Genomic DNA, 16,335 nt, shown 5'->3' with positions numbered 1-16,335 from the left:
ACTCTTGTAACACCCAATCAGGAAAGGCCAGCTGACACCCTTAACATCCCTAAGGGCAGGCCTAGAAATGGAAGCTATAGGTAATCACTTATTGCTTGAGGCTAGTTACATCCTACGTGAGGGTCCTGGGCCCTGGGCCCGCTCTGTAATTCGTCAGCATTCTAAATGTTGTGATTGGGTCCCACCAAAAGTAACAAATACTCTAGGCAATGTGAATGGTTAAACCTGCTGTCAATAATATTGTATAATAATGATTGGATCACTGTACCTGTGTCATAATTTCCTGTAACTCCCCCTTCCCAAGCCCATAAAGGCCCTACCCCCCCCCCTTTGTTTGGGGCTCTCAGCATGAATCCACTGCACCAGTAAAGTCTGTGAGCCCTGTGAGTGAGTTTAGGCCTGACCAGTCTAAGCCCGTAATAATAAAGCCTTTTGCTTTTGCATACATGACTCCGTTTTCCTGGTGGTTTCTGGTTTTTGGGGACGATAAAGAAATCTTGGGCATAACAATAGGACACTTTTGGGTAGTTTAATAGAAATAAGACATGAATGGACCTGCTAGTGGCACTCCTCTTGGTACTGGTCAAAAACGATAAGGCAGTAGAGAGGGGGCACCTGAGTGGCTCAGTCGGTCAAGTGTCTGACTTCAGCTCAGGTCATGATCTCAAGGTTCAGGAGTTCGAGCCCTGCATCAGACTCACCTGCTATTAGTGCAGAGCCTGCTTGGGATTCCCTGTCTTCCTCTCTCTCTGCCTCCCCGCCTCTTGTGTTCTTTCTCTCAAAAATAAATAAAACTTAAAAAAAAATAATGTAGTGGAGAGAAAACTAAACTGGGAATTTGAAGACTTGATTCCATTCCAGTTCTGGCATAAACACACAGTATGACCACTCAGAGGCCTTCATCTCCTCATGTGCAAGTTAACTGGGCCAGATGGCTTCTAAGACCCAGAGCAATATTTCTGCTTCTAGAAAGCACTAGAATGTGTACACCCATGTTCACCGCATTGTTCACAATAGCCAAGAGGTGGAAACCACCCAAGTGTCCACTGACAGAGAAAACGTGGGGTATAAATACAATGCAATATTATTGAGTCTTTTTTCTAATGTTTATTTTTGACAGAGAGAGAGAGAGCCTGAACTAGGGACGGCAGAGAGAGAGGGAGACAGAGGATCTGAAGTGAGCAGACTCTGTGCTGAGAGCAGAGAGCCCGACGTGGGGCTTGAACACTTGAACCACGAGATCAGGACCCGAGCCGAAGTCAGAATTCTAACTGACTGAGCCACCCAGGCACCCCACTCGTCTCAAAAAAGAAGGGACCTCATCAGGCACTACAACACAGATGAACCTTGAGGACAATATGCTGAGTGAAATAAACCAACTGTAAAAAGATTAATACTGAGTGATTCCACTTTGATGAGGTACCTCAAGCTGACAAAGGTGTAGAAACAGAAAGTGGAATGTGGTTACGAGGGGCCCGGGGAGAGAGAGGTGAACAGGGAGATGTTCAAGGGCTCTAGAGTTTCAGGGATGAAGGATGAGAAAGTTCTAGAGGCCCGATCCACACCATGTGCATGGTTAGCACCGCTATGGTACACACTTGCAAAAGGTTAGGATCGTTCTACTTCATGCGGAGTTCCTTACAACAAAAATAGAGATGGAAGAAGAAGAAGAAGAAGAAGAAGAAGAGGAGGAGGAGGAGGAGGAGGAGGAGGAGGAGGAGGAGGAGGCGGAAGTAAGAAGAAAGAAGAAGGAAGAAGAAGAAGAAGTAGAGCCACCCCACACGAGCGTGTCCTGCCTCCTGCCTGCCTGGCCGAGCCCTGCCAGGACCCGGGATGACGGACCCCCGAGCTCTGCGCTCAGGCGCGCAGCACAGAGGACAAGAAGGGGGGGTGCAGGGCAGGACCTGCCTTCTCCCCACCGCCTTCCCGGCACTCACAGCACCATAGTTGTGACCCCAAACTGCTCCACTGTGCATGCCTAGGAGGGGAGGGTTGAAGAACTGAGGATGAAGGAGAGGAGAGGAGCGGTGCCCAAGCTGCGTGGACCTCCTCATTTGACTCAGGAATCTGACCTTCATCTTGCCTTCCAGAAAGACAAGGGGCCCCATTCCTGCTGGGCCTGCCCTGAGCATCGCAAAAGTCTTCAAAGCTGAGGGAACCCACGGTGCTTCTTTTTTTTTTAATTTAAAAAAAATTTTTTTTTTTATACAGAGACGGAGCATGAGAGGGGGAAGAGCAGAGGGAGGAGACACAGAACCGGAAGTGTAGGAATGAAAAATTTCAGGCCCTAGAGTGACCATGGAACTAAAGTCGTTTTTCAAGTAGAAGTTGTTTGAATCCCAGGATGTGGTTTAAGATAAGCTGAAATGCTTCCCTCCCTAAGGTGTGCAAACATCGTAAAACTCGTAGTGGACTCTGCTAATTCTGTTGTTTTGCTTATCTGACATTGCTAAATGTATGTTGTAAAATTTATAATGGAAAGATACCTGTGAAGGAAAAAAAAAAAAAGGAAAACCCTATAAGAATCCCGTTTTAATCTTCTTCGGGGCTCTTCTCCTCTACCCCTCAGTGGGATAAGAGTTGAGCCCCAAAGCGTTGGTCCTTGAATAAAGCCTCATGTGTTTTGCATCCAGTGACGACTCTCGCGATTGCTTGCGGTGAGCGCCAGTACCCAGCTGACAGCGGTAGGGTCTCCTTTTGGGGTCCTTACAGAAGCAGGCTCCAGGCTCTGAGCTGTCAGCACAGAGCCTGACGTGGGGCTCAAACCCACAAACGTGAGATCTGACCTGAGCCGAAGTCAGAGGCTCAACCGACCGAGCCACCCAGGCGCCCCGCCACAGTGCGCCTTTTAAGGCGAGGCTGGAGCCGGGCCCTGCCCCTCCCCAGCCCACCCCACCTCTGCCCACATTATCTGCCTCCAGCAAAGCGAGGTGGGCAGTTTTGACAGTGCCTGGGGCTGTTGTCTGGAGGACCTCAACAAGCTCTCGCGGCGATCACATTGGTGTTAGAAGCCTGTCTGCCTCCCCTTGAAGGAGAATGTAGCAGCAAACAATTACCAAGTGCTCCCATTTGCAAGTGCTGTGCTAAGTACCTTTATAATCCTTATAATCCGAACTCACTTAACCCTTCTATCAGTCATAAGAACCAAGCGGTGCAATCGTTCCCATTTTACAAATGGCCAAACTGAGGCCTCCCCGAGACCACACAGCCAGGAAGCGGCAAAGCCAAGAGCAGCCCCATGGGCCCAGGGGCTGTGCCCTGTCTGCTTGTTCCGCAATGTGCTTGGAGCCTAACTGGTGCTCAGATATCCCCCAGAGGGATGCAGACGAATGAACGCCAAATACAGCCAGTCCTCTAGGTGAAACTGTGCTGTTTGGAGAAGAACCAGGGGCCTCCCATGCTGCTGGCCAACACTTTGGTTCTTGCCCTAATGATCTAAGAAACCCAAAGGGACAGCACCTCAATGAGTGCAAAGCCAGTTTAAGAACGGCAGCTGCACAAACCACCAGAACCCGTGACTCTTCCGCACAGGTACCCAGGGGTCTTCAGATGGGGACAGTTCGGAGCAGGCCCAGGAGCTTGCCCTTGACTTCCGCTTTTAGCTGACGTGGACCCACAGCCAGGTCCAGTCTTCCGTGAGACACATGATGTCAGGCGGCTGTGCCCTTCGATTCGCTCTTCCTCAGTCCTCAGGAAGTAGATCAAAGCCTTTTCTTTTTTCACCCCAGAACCAGTCCTTTTCTTTAAAAATGTGTTCATTGGGCGCCTGGAGGGCTCTGTCGGCTGGGTGGCCAGCTTCAGGTCATGATCTCAGGGTTTGTGAGTTCAAGCCCCGTGTCCGGCTCTGCACTGACAGCTCGGAGCCTGGAGACTGGAGATGATTCGGGTTCTGTGTCTCCCTCTCTCTCTCTGTGTCCCTCCGCCATCTGTGCACGCTCTCTCTCTCTCTCTCTCTCTCTCTCTCTCTCTGTCTTTCAAAAGTAAACATTAACATAAAAAAATAAATAAAAATAAAATAAAAATGTGTTCATGATGCAAATCCTCTGTGTGATGCTGTGCTGGGTCCGAGTGAAGAGCGTTTTCCTGCCTCCTAGAGGTGCGGCGGGAACCCTCTGAAGAAACGCTGGTCAGTTTCCAAGGGCTGCCTGTCGCAAACTACCACAAACTCGGTGGCTTAGGGCCACATGCGTTCTGGAGATCCTAAGTCCTAAACTCAAGACGTCAACAGGGTACGCCTGGCTGGCTTAGTCTGTTAAGCATCTGACTGCAGCTCAGGTCATGGTCTCATGGGTCTCATCTCACAAAATATGGATGGTGAATTCGAGTCCCACATTGGGCTCTGTGCTGACAGCTCAGAGCCTGGAGCCTGCTTCACATTCTGTGTCTCCCCCTCTCTCTCTGTCCCTCCCCTGCTCATTCTCTCTCTTTCTCTCTTTCTCTCCAAAATAAACATAAAAAAAAAAAAAGAAGTCAACAGAACTGCATTCTTTCTAGAGTCTGGGGGGTGGGGTGGGGAACCCCTTGGTTTTTCTAGCTTCTGGAAGCTGCCTACATCCCTGGGTTCCTGACCCCTTCCTCTGTCTTCAGACCCAACTGTGTGCCACTTTCCAATTTCTCTCTCCTGTTTGTCTTTTATCTCCTTCTCAGCTTTCGGCCTTCTGGCTTCCCTTTAATAAGAACCCTTGTGGAGGCACCTGGCTGGCTTAGTCAGTAGAGCATGCAACTCTTGAGCTCTGGGTCATGAGTTCGAGTCCCACATTGGGCATAGAGATTACTAAAATAATAATAATAATAATAATAGCAGAAAATTTCAAATAAAAGGCAATGATAATACAGAAGAAAAAAATCAAGGGGAAAGACAAGCCAAAATTGAAGACTAACATTCATTTTATGAGGAAGACACACTCTTGAGAGATAATGACCTGCAATGGCTTTAAGAGATGAATAAAAGCTGTCTCCTAATCTTCAAAGTATTATTGCTAAAGGCAACAAAAAATTTACAAAGAAGTTGGGCTTCTATTCTTTGAGATTCAGTCAAAAATAAATTTGGAAATCAAAAACTACCACATATCAAAACAGTAATTAACAAAAATACAACCGAGAAAAATAACATTTTGGGGGGGAAAGGGGAGAAAACCTTCACATAATAATAAAATAAAACATAATTAAGGATGCTTGGGGACACCAGGCCCTGCAAGGTAGTCCAGGGTAGCCACCCCATCACAACATCCCCGACTGAATCACATCTGCAAAGCCCCCTTTGCCAAGTAAAGTAACATTCACGGGTTCTGGGGATTCAGACATGAACATCTGGGGGTGGGGGGCTTATTCTGTCCACCACAATAACTGGGCAAACCCTCAGCTTCTCTCTTTTGAAAACACCAGCTCTCTTGAAGATCATGTCACTTTTCACCAACAACCTGCCTTGCTACTGTAGCCCAATGCTTGCCACCCTTTGCTGCACATTTGAATCGCCAGGAGGGCTCTTAAGGCTCCCCATCCTTGAGTTACACCTCAGACCAATTAAGTCACCATGTCTAGGGATGGAGCCAGGCATCTGTATTTGTTTTTGTAAAAGATCCCCAGGAGATCCTAACATGACAAATTTGATCCATTGCTATGGGTGACATACTTCCTTCAAGCCAATCTCCCCACATCCCTTCTTGGATGACAAGGAACTGCCACATAACTTACAGGGCCCAGTGCAAAATGACGATGAGGGACCCTCACTTAAGCATCAAGAATTTCAGGACAGCAAAAGAAGAAGGGCACATGCCTGTGCTCTTCCAACACGGCTCAGTATCTTTTTTCCCTTGGAGCCTGTCTTCACCTCTGATAAGGTCAGGAGCCAGGTGCAGGATCCATCCAGTGTCTTGGCTTCCCAGTCCCTTGATCTCCATCACACCAAGATTTCCCTGCCCCCTTCATGTGATTCACCTACACAGCCTCTGAGCACCCCACACTGACGCTTCCTCCAGAGGTGTCCTACTCTTGGAGACCTCTCCTTCCATCAACCCTACTGTTCTTCCCTGTTAAAAATCTCCAACTTCTTCAGATCCTTTCCTCCATCCTTTGAGGCTCTAGCCCTACACCATAATCTCTTCCTTGCAAACACCCTTCAGACTCTGCGTGAGCCTGGCAAAACACCAACCCTCCAACATTACCACTGTTCCCAGCATGCACGAGCAGCTAGGCATGGTGGGGGGAATGGCAGGAAGCCAACCGTGACGTTTATGACCACAGATCACAAACGGGGCCCCCACTCCTCAGAGAATGCTGCCTAGTTCCCTAATACATTCACTTTCACACTCCACAAGATGGTTATTATTTCCTCAAATCTCTCAGACTGAAACCTCTGGCTAATGACTTTAAATGGCTCATCCTTCAAAGAGAACATAATGCCATCAAGAAGACCCACCTAGCAAGACCCACACACTCTGCTTTCCTCCTGTTATAAAAAGTGCTGTTCCAATGACAGGCCCCCATTTGAGCTCCAGATCCCAACTACACCCGACTCCCACACATTTTATTCTTGAACTATCCCCTCCCTTTCCTTCACCAATTTTTACCTCCCTTTGAGATTATTACCATCGCACAGAAACACACTTTAATATCTCTCTCTCCGCTTTAAAACTTTTTTTTTTTTTTGAGACAGAGACAGAAAGCAAAAGCATGCAGGAGAAGGAATCAAAGAATCTTAAGCAGGCTCCATACCCAGCTCAGAGCCCAACACTGGGCTCAATTTCATGACCATAAGATCATGACACAAGCCGAAGTTGAGAGTTGATGCTAAACTGACTGAGCCACCCAGGCAACCCTAAAACTCCTTATAAGAAATCAGGGCTTATATAGTATGTTCTCTGATTATAATGTAATTAAGTTAGAAATTAATAATAGCAAGATATTTGGAAAATCTCCAAATAGTTGAAAATTTAAAAATATACTTCTGATGCACCTGGCAGGCTCAGTCAGTAGAGCATGCAACTCTTGATCTCAGTATTATGAGTTCGAGCCCCATATTGGATATAAAGATTACTTAAAAATAAAATATTTTAAAAAATTTTTAAATATATATATTTCTAGGGGCACCTGGGTAGCTCAGTTGGTTAAGTGTATGACTTCAGCTCAGGTCATGATCTCGCAGTTGGTGGATTCAAGCCCCACATCAGGCTCTGTGCTGACAGCTCAGAGCCTGGAGCCTGTTTCGGATTCTGTGTCTCTTTCTCTCTCTGCCCCTCTCCTGTTCACGCTCTCTCTCTGTCTCTCATAAATAAATAAAATGTAAAAAAAAATTTAAAAATATATATATTTCTAAATACCCTTAGTCAAAGAAGATATCAAAAGGTAAATTAGAAAGTATATTAAACTGATAAAAATTGAAAAGTTAACATATCAAGATTTATGTGATTCCACTAACAGCAGTAAAGGGAAATTAATAGCCCTTAACACATATCTAGAAAAAGAAAAAAGATCTCAAATCAATGGCCTCAGCTTCCATGGTAAAGAAAATAGAAAAAGAGCAAATAAAATCCAAAGTGAGCAGAAGAAAGGAAATAATTTGGAGCACCTGGGTGGTTCATTCAATTAAGCATCCAACTCTTGATTTGTATTTAGGTCATGATCTCAAGGTTCATGGATCAAGCCTCACATTGGGCTCTGTGCTGACAGCATGGAGCCTGCTTGGGATTCTCTCTCTCTCCTCTCTCTGTCCCTCCCTTGCTCACATACTCTCTCTCTTCCAAAAGTAAATAAATAAACAAACATAAAAAAAGAAAGGAAATAAGGTAAGAACAAAAATATAATCAGAAAAAAAACAGTAAAACCAAAAGACGCTTGTTGTGGGGGGAGGGATAATCAGTAAAACTGATAAACATCTAACCAGACAGAACAGGAAAAAATAATATGAAAGACACAAATGATCAATATCAGGAATAAAGGAAGTGGCATCACTACCAATATTAAAAGCACTAATAAGAGCATGTTATAGGGGCACCTGGGTGGCTCAGTTGGTTAAGCATCCGACTCTTGATTTTGGCTCAGGTCATGATCTCACGGTTTGTGAGTTTGAGACCTGCATTGGGCTTTGTGATGTCAGTGAGGAGCCTGCTTGGAATTCTTTCTCTATCTCTGCCCCTACCTGCTCATGCTCTCTCTCGCTCTCAAAATAAATAAATAAAACATTTTTTAAAAGACCATATTATGAACAACTTCTTGTCAACAGAAGCAACAACTTAGATGAAATAAACAAATTTTTTGAAAAACATGAATTAAGCTCCCTTAAAAAGAAATAGAAAACCTGAATAGCCCTACATCTTTTGGGTTTTTTTTTTTATGGTGAAAAAATTTATGTTTAGATTTAGCCAGCTGGACTCAGTTTAGGTGATTCCAATTTTGTTGGCAACATCCAAAGCAACCTAGTTCAGGAGTGAGGTGAACACATGCCTTCTTTTCTCCATCGGGCTTGATCCGAGTGCTGACCTTGGCCACGTCAGTGTCACAGAGCGTCTTCACAGCCTGTTTGATCTGGTGCTTGTTGGCCTTGACACCCACAATGAACACAGTGTCAGTGTCTTCTATTCAGGGCTGACTCTGTAGTGGGGGGTGGGGGGACTTGATGATGGCGTAGTAGTCAAGCTTGTTTCTCCTGGGAGTGCTCTTCTGAGGGTATTCAGGCTGCCTTTGGAGATGTAGTGTCTTGTTTGGGCCATCAGAATGTAGGTGACATGAGGATCTGTGTGTGTGTGTGTGTGTGTGTGTGTGTGTGTGACTATGGACACCTTTCAGCACCTCTTTCTTGGCCTTGTTCAAAGCCTTTCCTCTGGCTTCAGCTTTTGGGAGGGGCAAGGGCTTCCTTCTTTCTCTTCCACCCCATCTTCATGAAAGGCTAGCCCTACAACTTTAAAATAAAGTTCCAAATAATTCTTAGAGAGGAAAAAAGTATATTGGTTGAGCTAGACTAGGGGACCACTCAGCAAGAGTCCACCTTCCTGCCTTGCTTGATTAGATAGAGAGAGGTAAAGTCAAGGTGACAGACACCAGCAGCTTAGCCAGCTCCGCTTGGGAAAAGCTGAGTCATAATGAGCTCGCTGCTTTCCATAAATCTAAGTGTCACCAATCAAACACCCTCAGATTACACTAAAGAAGATGCGTGGGGGAGTTCTAATTGCCTGTGTAGACCGTGACACACAGGGGGTTCGTTTTCTTTTGAACTTTGTGGGTAGTTTCTACTGGGAGGAAAAAATGTATAGATCTTCCTTGGACAAACCTAAAATGTAGACACTTAGCACCCGAAAGGGTTATGTAAGGACTAAATAAAAGCATTCCAAAAGAGGCTTGGCACACGGTAAGAGCTTCATAAACACTCCCTCTCACTCTGGGGCAGGCTGGGAACCACACACAGCAATGAACCCTGCCCACGCCTGGAAATCTATCCATAATACCTTTTTTCTGTAGTTTAAGGAAAAAGGGGAACCTATGTCCTGAGAAGCAAGATCTATGTCTAAACAATTTCATTGCATTTGAGGAAAGAGCAAACATTTTCATTTTGCAGTGGATGCTGGGCACGCGCCCAAGAAATTACTCAGCCCTTGTTTTTCTCCTTTTGGGGTTTTCCTATAATAGTTTCGATCCAACTGCAATGAATCTCTAGACCCCATCGGCCCACCACCATCCGTTCTGGCTTGGGGAAATCTACGCCGCTCCACTACGCAGACCACCGCTTGGCTCAGAGGCGTGAACCGAAGGGCGCAGCGCAGGGAGGGGGCGGACCCCGGAGTGAGGCGTTACGAAACCTTCAGGCACCGACGGCCACTCCTCGCAGGGGAGGGACCGAGGGCCCGGGCCTCGTTCTCTAGAAGTCGCAGCACTGGATCCCAGAACTCAGTGCTCCGTGGCCGAGCCTCTGCAGCGCGCTCCCGAGTGGCTCCCAGCCCCGGGCCGCTCCCCACGCGCCAAGTGCCTTCCCCGGCCATGTCCTGCAGCCGGGTGGCGCTGGTGACCGGGGCCAACAAGGGCATCGGCTTCGCCATCGCGCGCGACCTGTGCCGGCAGTTTTCGGGGGACGTGGTGCTCTCTGCGCGGGATGCGGAGCGGGGCCGGGCGGCCGTGCAGCAGCTCCAGGCCGAGGGCCTGAGCCCCCGCTTCCACCTGCTGGACATCGGCGACCTGCAGAGCATCCGCGCCCTGCGCGACTTCCTGCGCAAGGAGTATGGGGGCCTCAACGTGTTGGTCAACAACGCGGGCATCGCCTTCCAACGTAGGTCGGGTGTGGGTCCCTGGGCGCGCGGAGGTTTCAGGACAGACAGCCATCGGCGCCCCCTGCTTGGCCGCTGGCGCGATCGCGGAGCGCAGCGCCGGCCCCTCGGGGTGCGCTCAGCATTGGCCTCCGGCCGCGGCTCCTCGCTTGGCGCGGAGTCGCGGGAAGGGTTCGCTTGGCGCGAAGCTGGCGGGGCGCAGCCTGGCGCCCCCGCCCGGAGCCGTCGGCTGCAGCGGCTTGCCAGGAAGCCGGCCTCCTGGGAGGGGGCCACACCCTGCTAAACTCATCAGCTTTCTGTCTAATGCAAAAAACATTTTCCCTGCGAAGGGTCTCCGAGCTCACTTTGGGCTTTCGGTTTCCTTGAAAGGGTGCTTTCATAGAAGCCGGGAGGCATCTGCTCGGGACAGGAAATGGATCGCTGAGACGCGATCCGCGCGCACTGGCACAATAGTGGACTTGAGATTTTGTTTAATGCAGAGCTTTGATAGGCTCAGCCAGAAAGGAAGCGAGGCTTGTTCCCTCCTCCAGGGAATTTGTCATCAAACATACTTTTTTAAAAATATGTTTTCTATTTATTTTTGAGAGACAGAGAGAGACAGCGCGAGCAGGGGAGGGCCAGAGAGAGAGGGAGATACAGAATCTGAAGCAGGCTCCAGGCTCTGAGCTAGCTGTCAGCACAGAGCCTGACACGGAGCTCGAACCCACGAATCGTGAGATCATGACCTGAGCCGAAGTCGGACGTTTAACCGACTGAGCCACCCAGGCGCCCCTCTAATATACCTTTTAAGTGTGGTTTTAGTAGCATCTTGGCCGGGGTGGGGGCCAAGGATATTACGCTATTGCTCTGACAAAGTTGTTGAGCCGCCATGTGGTGGAGGTAGAAATTATAAACAGGCCAGCCTCACCTACAACCTAGTAGGGACGAGAAACCCAAGAGGCAGAACGGGGTAAAAACTACCATGAGGCCTTGATTGACCAGCCCTCCCCCCGCTTGACCCTTCACCGTAGTTGTGCACCCGCACCTCCAGCTCAGCGGGTCGGCCTTCTGGAAGCGCAGGTGGGAGGTGGCAGACACCCGCTGGTGCAGCCCTCAGCCACTGGTTGAAGAACGGATGGATAAATACTCCGCTTCTTGGATCAATCGTGCCGCAACGCGGGTCTGCTGGAAACCCTCGCCCCCTCCAAAGGGTGGGGGTGGACCAGCAGCACTTGCAGTCCCAGACGCTCGCCGGAACCGCAGAATCTCCCGTCTCACCCCACACCCGCTGGATCAGAATTTGCATTTTAACAGAATCACCAGGTGCCTCCCGTACCCGTTCAAGACTGAGCCGCAGCCGTGAAAGCCAGGAATTCCCTAAGTGTGGCCAGACCAGTAGCTGCAGCGTCACCCGAGAACGCGTTCAAAATGCAAATTCTGGAGCCCCACCCGAGACGTTCTCAATCCCAAACTCTGGGTGCGGAGCCCAGAAAGCTGTGTTTTAACAGGCCCTGCAGGTGATTCAGATATACCCTTGAAGCTCAAGAACCACCGATCCAGTGGCTTAAAAATCGTTTGAAAGTTAGCTTGTTTCAGGGGAGCCTGCGTGGCTCAGTTGGTTGGACGTGGGACTTCAGTGCAGGTCGTGATCTCCCCGTTCAGGAATTCGGCCCGCTGGCGGCTCTGTGCTGACTGCTTGGAGCCTGGAGCCTGCTTCCAGTTCTGGGTCTCCTCTCTCGCTCTCGCGCTCTCTCTCTCTCTCTCTCTCTCTCTCTCTCTCTGACCCTCCCCTGCTTGTGCTCTTGCTCTCAAAAATAAACTTTAAAAAAATAATAATAAAGTTAGCTTGTTTTCCCTTTAATTAGAGATAAAATCTGGGCACCTGGTTGGCTCTTAATCTTGGGGTTGTGAGTTCCAGCCCCACCTTCAGTATAGAGAATGCTTAAATAAACTAAAAAAAGAGAGAGAGAGAGAAGATTCGCTTTGTTATATACATTTCAAGGGGAAATGCATGACTTTGTCTTTGTTTCCTTCTCTTTTTGGAAGCTGATGATCCAACACCCTTTGACATTCAAGCTGAGATAACACTGAAGACCAACTTTTTTGCCACAAGGAATGTCTGCATCGAATTACTGCCCATAATGAAACCTCATGGTAAGTCCAGCCATGTATCTGCCCCTCCCCTACTCATTCTCTGTTTCTCTCTCTCTGTCTTTCTCTGTCTCTCTTTCTCTCGAAAATAAATAAAAACAGATATGTATGATGGGGCACCTGGGAGACTCAGTCAGTTGAGCATCTGACGGTTGATTTCAACTCACATCAGGATTCCAGGTCTCGGGATCAGAGCCCCGCATTGGGCCCTGTGCTGAGTGTGGAACCTGTTTAAGATTCTCTCTCTCTCTCTTTCTCTCTCTCTCTCTCTCTCTCTCTCTCTCTCTCTCTCTCTCTCTCTCCCTCCCCCCTCACGCTCACTAGCTCTCCCAAAAAAAAGAAAATGTGCTTTTCTTAATTTAACATTTTGAATAAAGATGATCTCTAGTGCAAAAATCTTAAAATATAAAAAGATGCTTGGTGAGAGTTGCACTCAGACTCCTACCCCCGACGTGTCCAATTTCCTGTCCCCAGCCTTCACGGGCAATTCCCTTCGTCCTTTCCTAGTGGGATGAGATCACAGAACGCCCACAGGTGGAGTTGCAGGGACTGGCAGAAGGAAGGCTTGGTTCCAGATGCGTGGTGCTGCTGAGTGCTCAGGGCCAAGGGGATAGCTTTTTAATGCAAATCTAAGGTGTGTGTGTGTGTGTGTGTGTGTGTGTGTCTTTATTACATAAAGGGGACATTAAGTATAATGTTTGCCAGTTGCTTTCTTCACTTACTCTATCTGGGACTCTTTCTAGATCAGGACAGAAAGCTTTCTTATTTTTTTTACAGCTGCATAGTATTCCGTTTGCAAGAGTGACTTTTACCAAGTATCTGGAAGCCTTCTCTCTATGGGTTTTAGAATCCTAGAATTTGAAAGCTACAAGGTGTTGAAGAAACTCTACATTCCAATGCCTTTCTTTTGCAGAGACGGAAATTGAGACCCAAAGACATGAACAGTCAGGTAGTAGTAGATCTGGAAACGGTATTTGGGTTTCCTGATTTCACCCCTCAATCACATCAAGATAATTAGTTCCAGTGAAGGGAAGGATCTTAAGGCCAAATGATTGCAAACCAAGCCATTTTGAAAGATGAAAGGCAGCCTGGAGGAGGGTGGAGCTCAGACATTAACCCAGAAGCAGATGAATCACGGGTTTCAACCAGTTTTCTGTAACAGTAACTCCCAAAGTGGGAATCTAGTTTAAAACAACACATTGAGAGAATATTTGTGAATTTTCAGTAAACCTCATGTTTACTTGGAGGGCAAAAAGCTGAGGATCATTGCATCTTGATTTGTAGGGAATCACTCTCTTCCCAACACAGGACTCACTTAAAAGCCACATTTTATTTAGCTTTATAATATCTCTTTAAAGGAAAGTTACCCCTTTTGCTTATTCTTTCAAGATTCTGAGTAAATAAGTTAATCCGATGTTCAGCCACTAGGGGGAGCTACTTGTCCACTCTTTCTAAGAATGGGGTAAGGGTTGTTTCAGGACCAGTGGGTCCACCTGGACTTCAGCAAAGAAGGGTGGCGGTGATTGTGTGGGTGCAGCCCTTCTCAGGGCTGATTGGACCCAGCTGGCTGCTGAGATGCTCATCCCTTGGCCTCTCTCCCAGAGATGTCACCTGAGATCAAAGAAAGTTTTTTATTTCCACCGAAGGCAGAGTATCTCCCATAATTCATTTTTCTTTCTTCCTTTATACCCTTTTGAATTTAATTCCTTGTAGCAGCCAGGCGATTAAGAACAAAGTTGTTTAGGGTGCCTGGGTGGCTCAGTCGGTTAGGTGTCTGACTGTTGATGTCTGCTTGGGTTTCCATCTCAGGGTTGTGAGTTCAAGACCCACATTGGACTCTACACTGGATGTGCAGCCTACTTTGAAAAAAAAACTTAAAAAAAAAAAAGAACAAAGCTGTTTAGAGAGTAATGAAGAACACAACATCATCAAAGTAGTATTCTGGGCCAAAGCAGTGAAGTGAATCTAATTATAAGAAAATCATGCCAATCCAAATGGGAGAAATACTACAATAGCCTAGAGTCTTCAAAAAGATCCTTGTTAACTACTCTAGATTAAAATAGACTAAAGAGAGATGACTGCTAAATATAATCCATGATCCCACATTGAAGACTGGGTGAAAACAGAAGCCATAGAAGAAGGTTATTGAGATAATTGGAATCCTTTGAATATGGACTATACTTCAGATAATAGTGTTGGGCCAGGATAAATGTCTTGAAGGCAATCACTCCTGGGGTTATGTAATGTAATACCCTTGTTACCAAATATAAAGTGCTCAGGGAAAGATTTTATATTTGCCTGCAGTTAAAGAGAAGGCAAATGTGGCCAAATGTTAATAATTGAGATGCTTAGGCGGAGGGTATATGGGTATTTATTCTTGCAATTTCTCTGTAGACTTCAAATTTTTCACAGTTCAAAGTTGGGAAAGAAATATGTATTACAAGAGAGGGAGAAAATACTGAAGAGTCCTAGGTACCTGGGGATAAGCGAGGTGCTCATGTTCAAGACAGAGTGAGGGCATTTCTGTGGGCGGTCGGCCCACAAAGCTGTCTAGTAGAATGTGCAACACCCCCCCCTCAACCCCGTGGTGAATGAATGCCACTTAGAAAATGCAAAAAATCCAACTATCCTATTGGATACAGAGAAAGTAAATTCAGGATACTATGTAAGAAAAGAATCCCCTAAATGTGATGTCTTCTTTTTATATTCATTTTTGAGAGGGGGGAGGGCCCAGTGAGAAAGGGGTCCGGAGGATCCGAAGTGGGCTCTGTGCTGACAGCAGACAGATCCTTGTGGGGTTCAGACTCATGAACCGTGAGATCATGACCTGAACTGAAGTCAGATGCTCAACAGACTGAGCCACCCGGGTATCGCCATGTGGTGTCTTTCAATGTTAGTTGAACTGTGTAAATTCACACATTTCCTGGTTTTGGGATTTCCATCAATGTTTCAAGCCGTCTTCTAGTTTTTGGCCTGCATGTTTTTTCAAAGACATAACCATCTCTCTCTTTTTTTAATGTTTTATTTTTGAGACAGAGTGTGAGAGGGGGTGGGGCAGAGAGACAGACACAGAATCCAAAGGAGGCTCCAGACTCTGAACTGTCAGCAAAGAGCCCCACACGGGGCTCAAACTCACAAACAGGAGATCATGACCTGAGCCGAAGTCGAAGGCTTAACCGACTGAGACACCCAGGTGCCCCCATAACTGTCTCTTTAATAGCCGTGAATTATTGTTAATGTGAATATTAACTCATTAATTATATTTAATTATTAATGATGGGCTAAAGAAAGTGAAGAAAATCAAAACTTGGATGGAGAATCCACCCACTCCACGCGTGAGAGGACCCATCATTCAGGGTAGACACCGCTCATCGTAAGGCATTGCTTGACCCTGATTTTTGGCAGTTGGAGACAAAGAGGTGGTGCTCAGGGCCCTAGGAAATTGTGCAAACCAATACAAAGCTCTAACTCTCGGGGGGGAGGGTGCTGCCTCTAGGAAAGCAAGTTCACAGGCACCTGGAGTGTTTGTGTGTGTGTAGTGGGATGCTTTATAAAACTACTACCTACTGGAGAACCACTGTTCTTTAGCCCCTGTTACTGACAGAAATGCACTCTCCCCTTTGGGGGAACAAAGCACAAAATACCGTTAAAGCCCACTGGCGCCTTCTAGGGTCATTTTTTTTTTAAATCAGCAATTAAACCCGCAGTATCAATCAATTGCACGTTGGGTATAGTCACCCAACCATTGTGTATCTGTGACCAGTTTCCATATTTTTTACTCTTCTGTTTCAGGCAGGGTGGTGAACGTCAGTAGTTTGGAGGGCTCCAAAGCCCTTGAAAATTGCAGCACCGATCTACAGAAGAAGTTCCGATGTGAGACGCTCACGGAAGAGGACCTGGTGGACCTCATGAACAAGTTTGTGGAGGATGCGAACAATGAAGTGCACGAGAG

At 47.1% G+C, this 16,335-nt stretch overlaps 1 protein-coding gene across 1 annotated transcript in view; it reads left to right on the top strand.

Moving 5' to 3' along the window:
• Positions 1-9,598: 9,598 nt before the first annotated feature.
• Positions 9,599-16,335, top strand: part of CBR3 (carbonyl reductase 3) — a 7,367-nt gene continuing 630 nt past the window's right edge. Inside the window, exons 1-2 of the mRNA XM_029938990.1 lie at positions 9,599-10,255; positions 12,279-12,386. Of these exons, the coding sequence (XP_029794850.1) occupies positions 9,970-10,255; positions 12,279-12,386 (394 nt within the window). The 5' untranslated portion in view covers positions 9,599-9,969. The remainder of the gene's footprint in view (positions 10,256-12,278; positions 12,387-16,335) is intronic.

Source organism: Suricata suricatta, chromosome 5, assembly GCF_006229205.1.
Source record: "Suricata suricatta isolate VVHF042 chromosome 5, meerkat_22Aug2017_6uvM2_HiC, whole genome shotgun sequence".
NCBI classification, from domain to species: Eukaryota; Metazoa; Chordata; class Mammalia; order Carnivora; family Herpestidae; genus Suricata; species Suricata suricatta.
The sequence above is the reverse complement of the archived record's forward strand: the minus strand, read 5'-3'. Positions and strand labels throughout refer to the sequence as shown.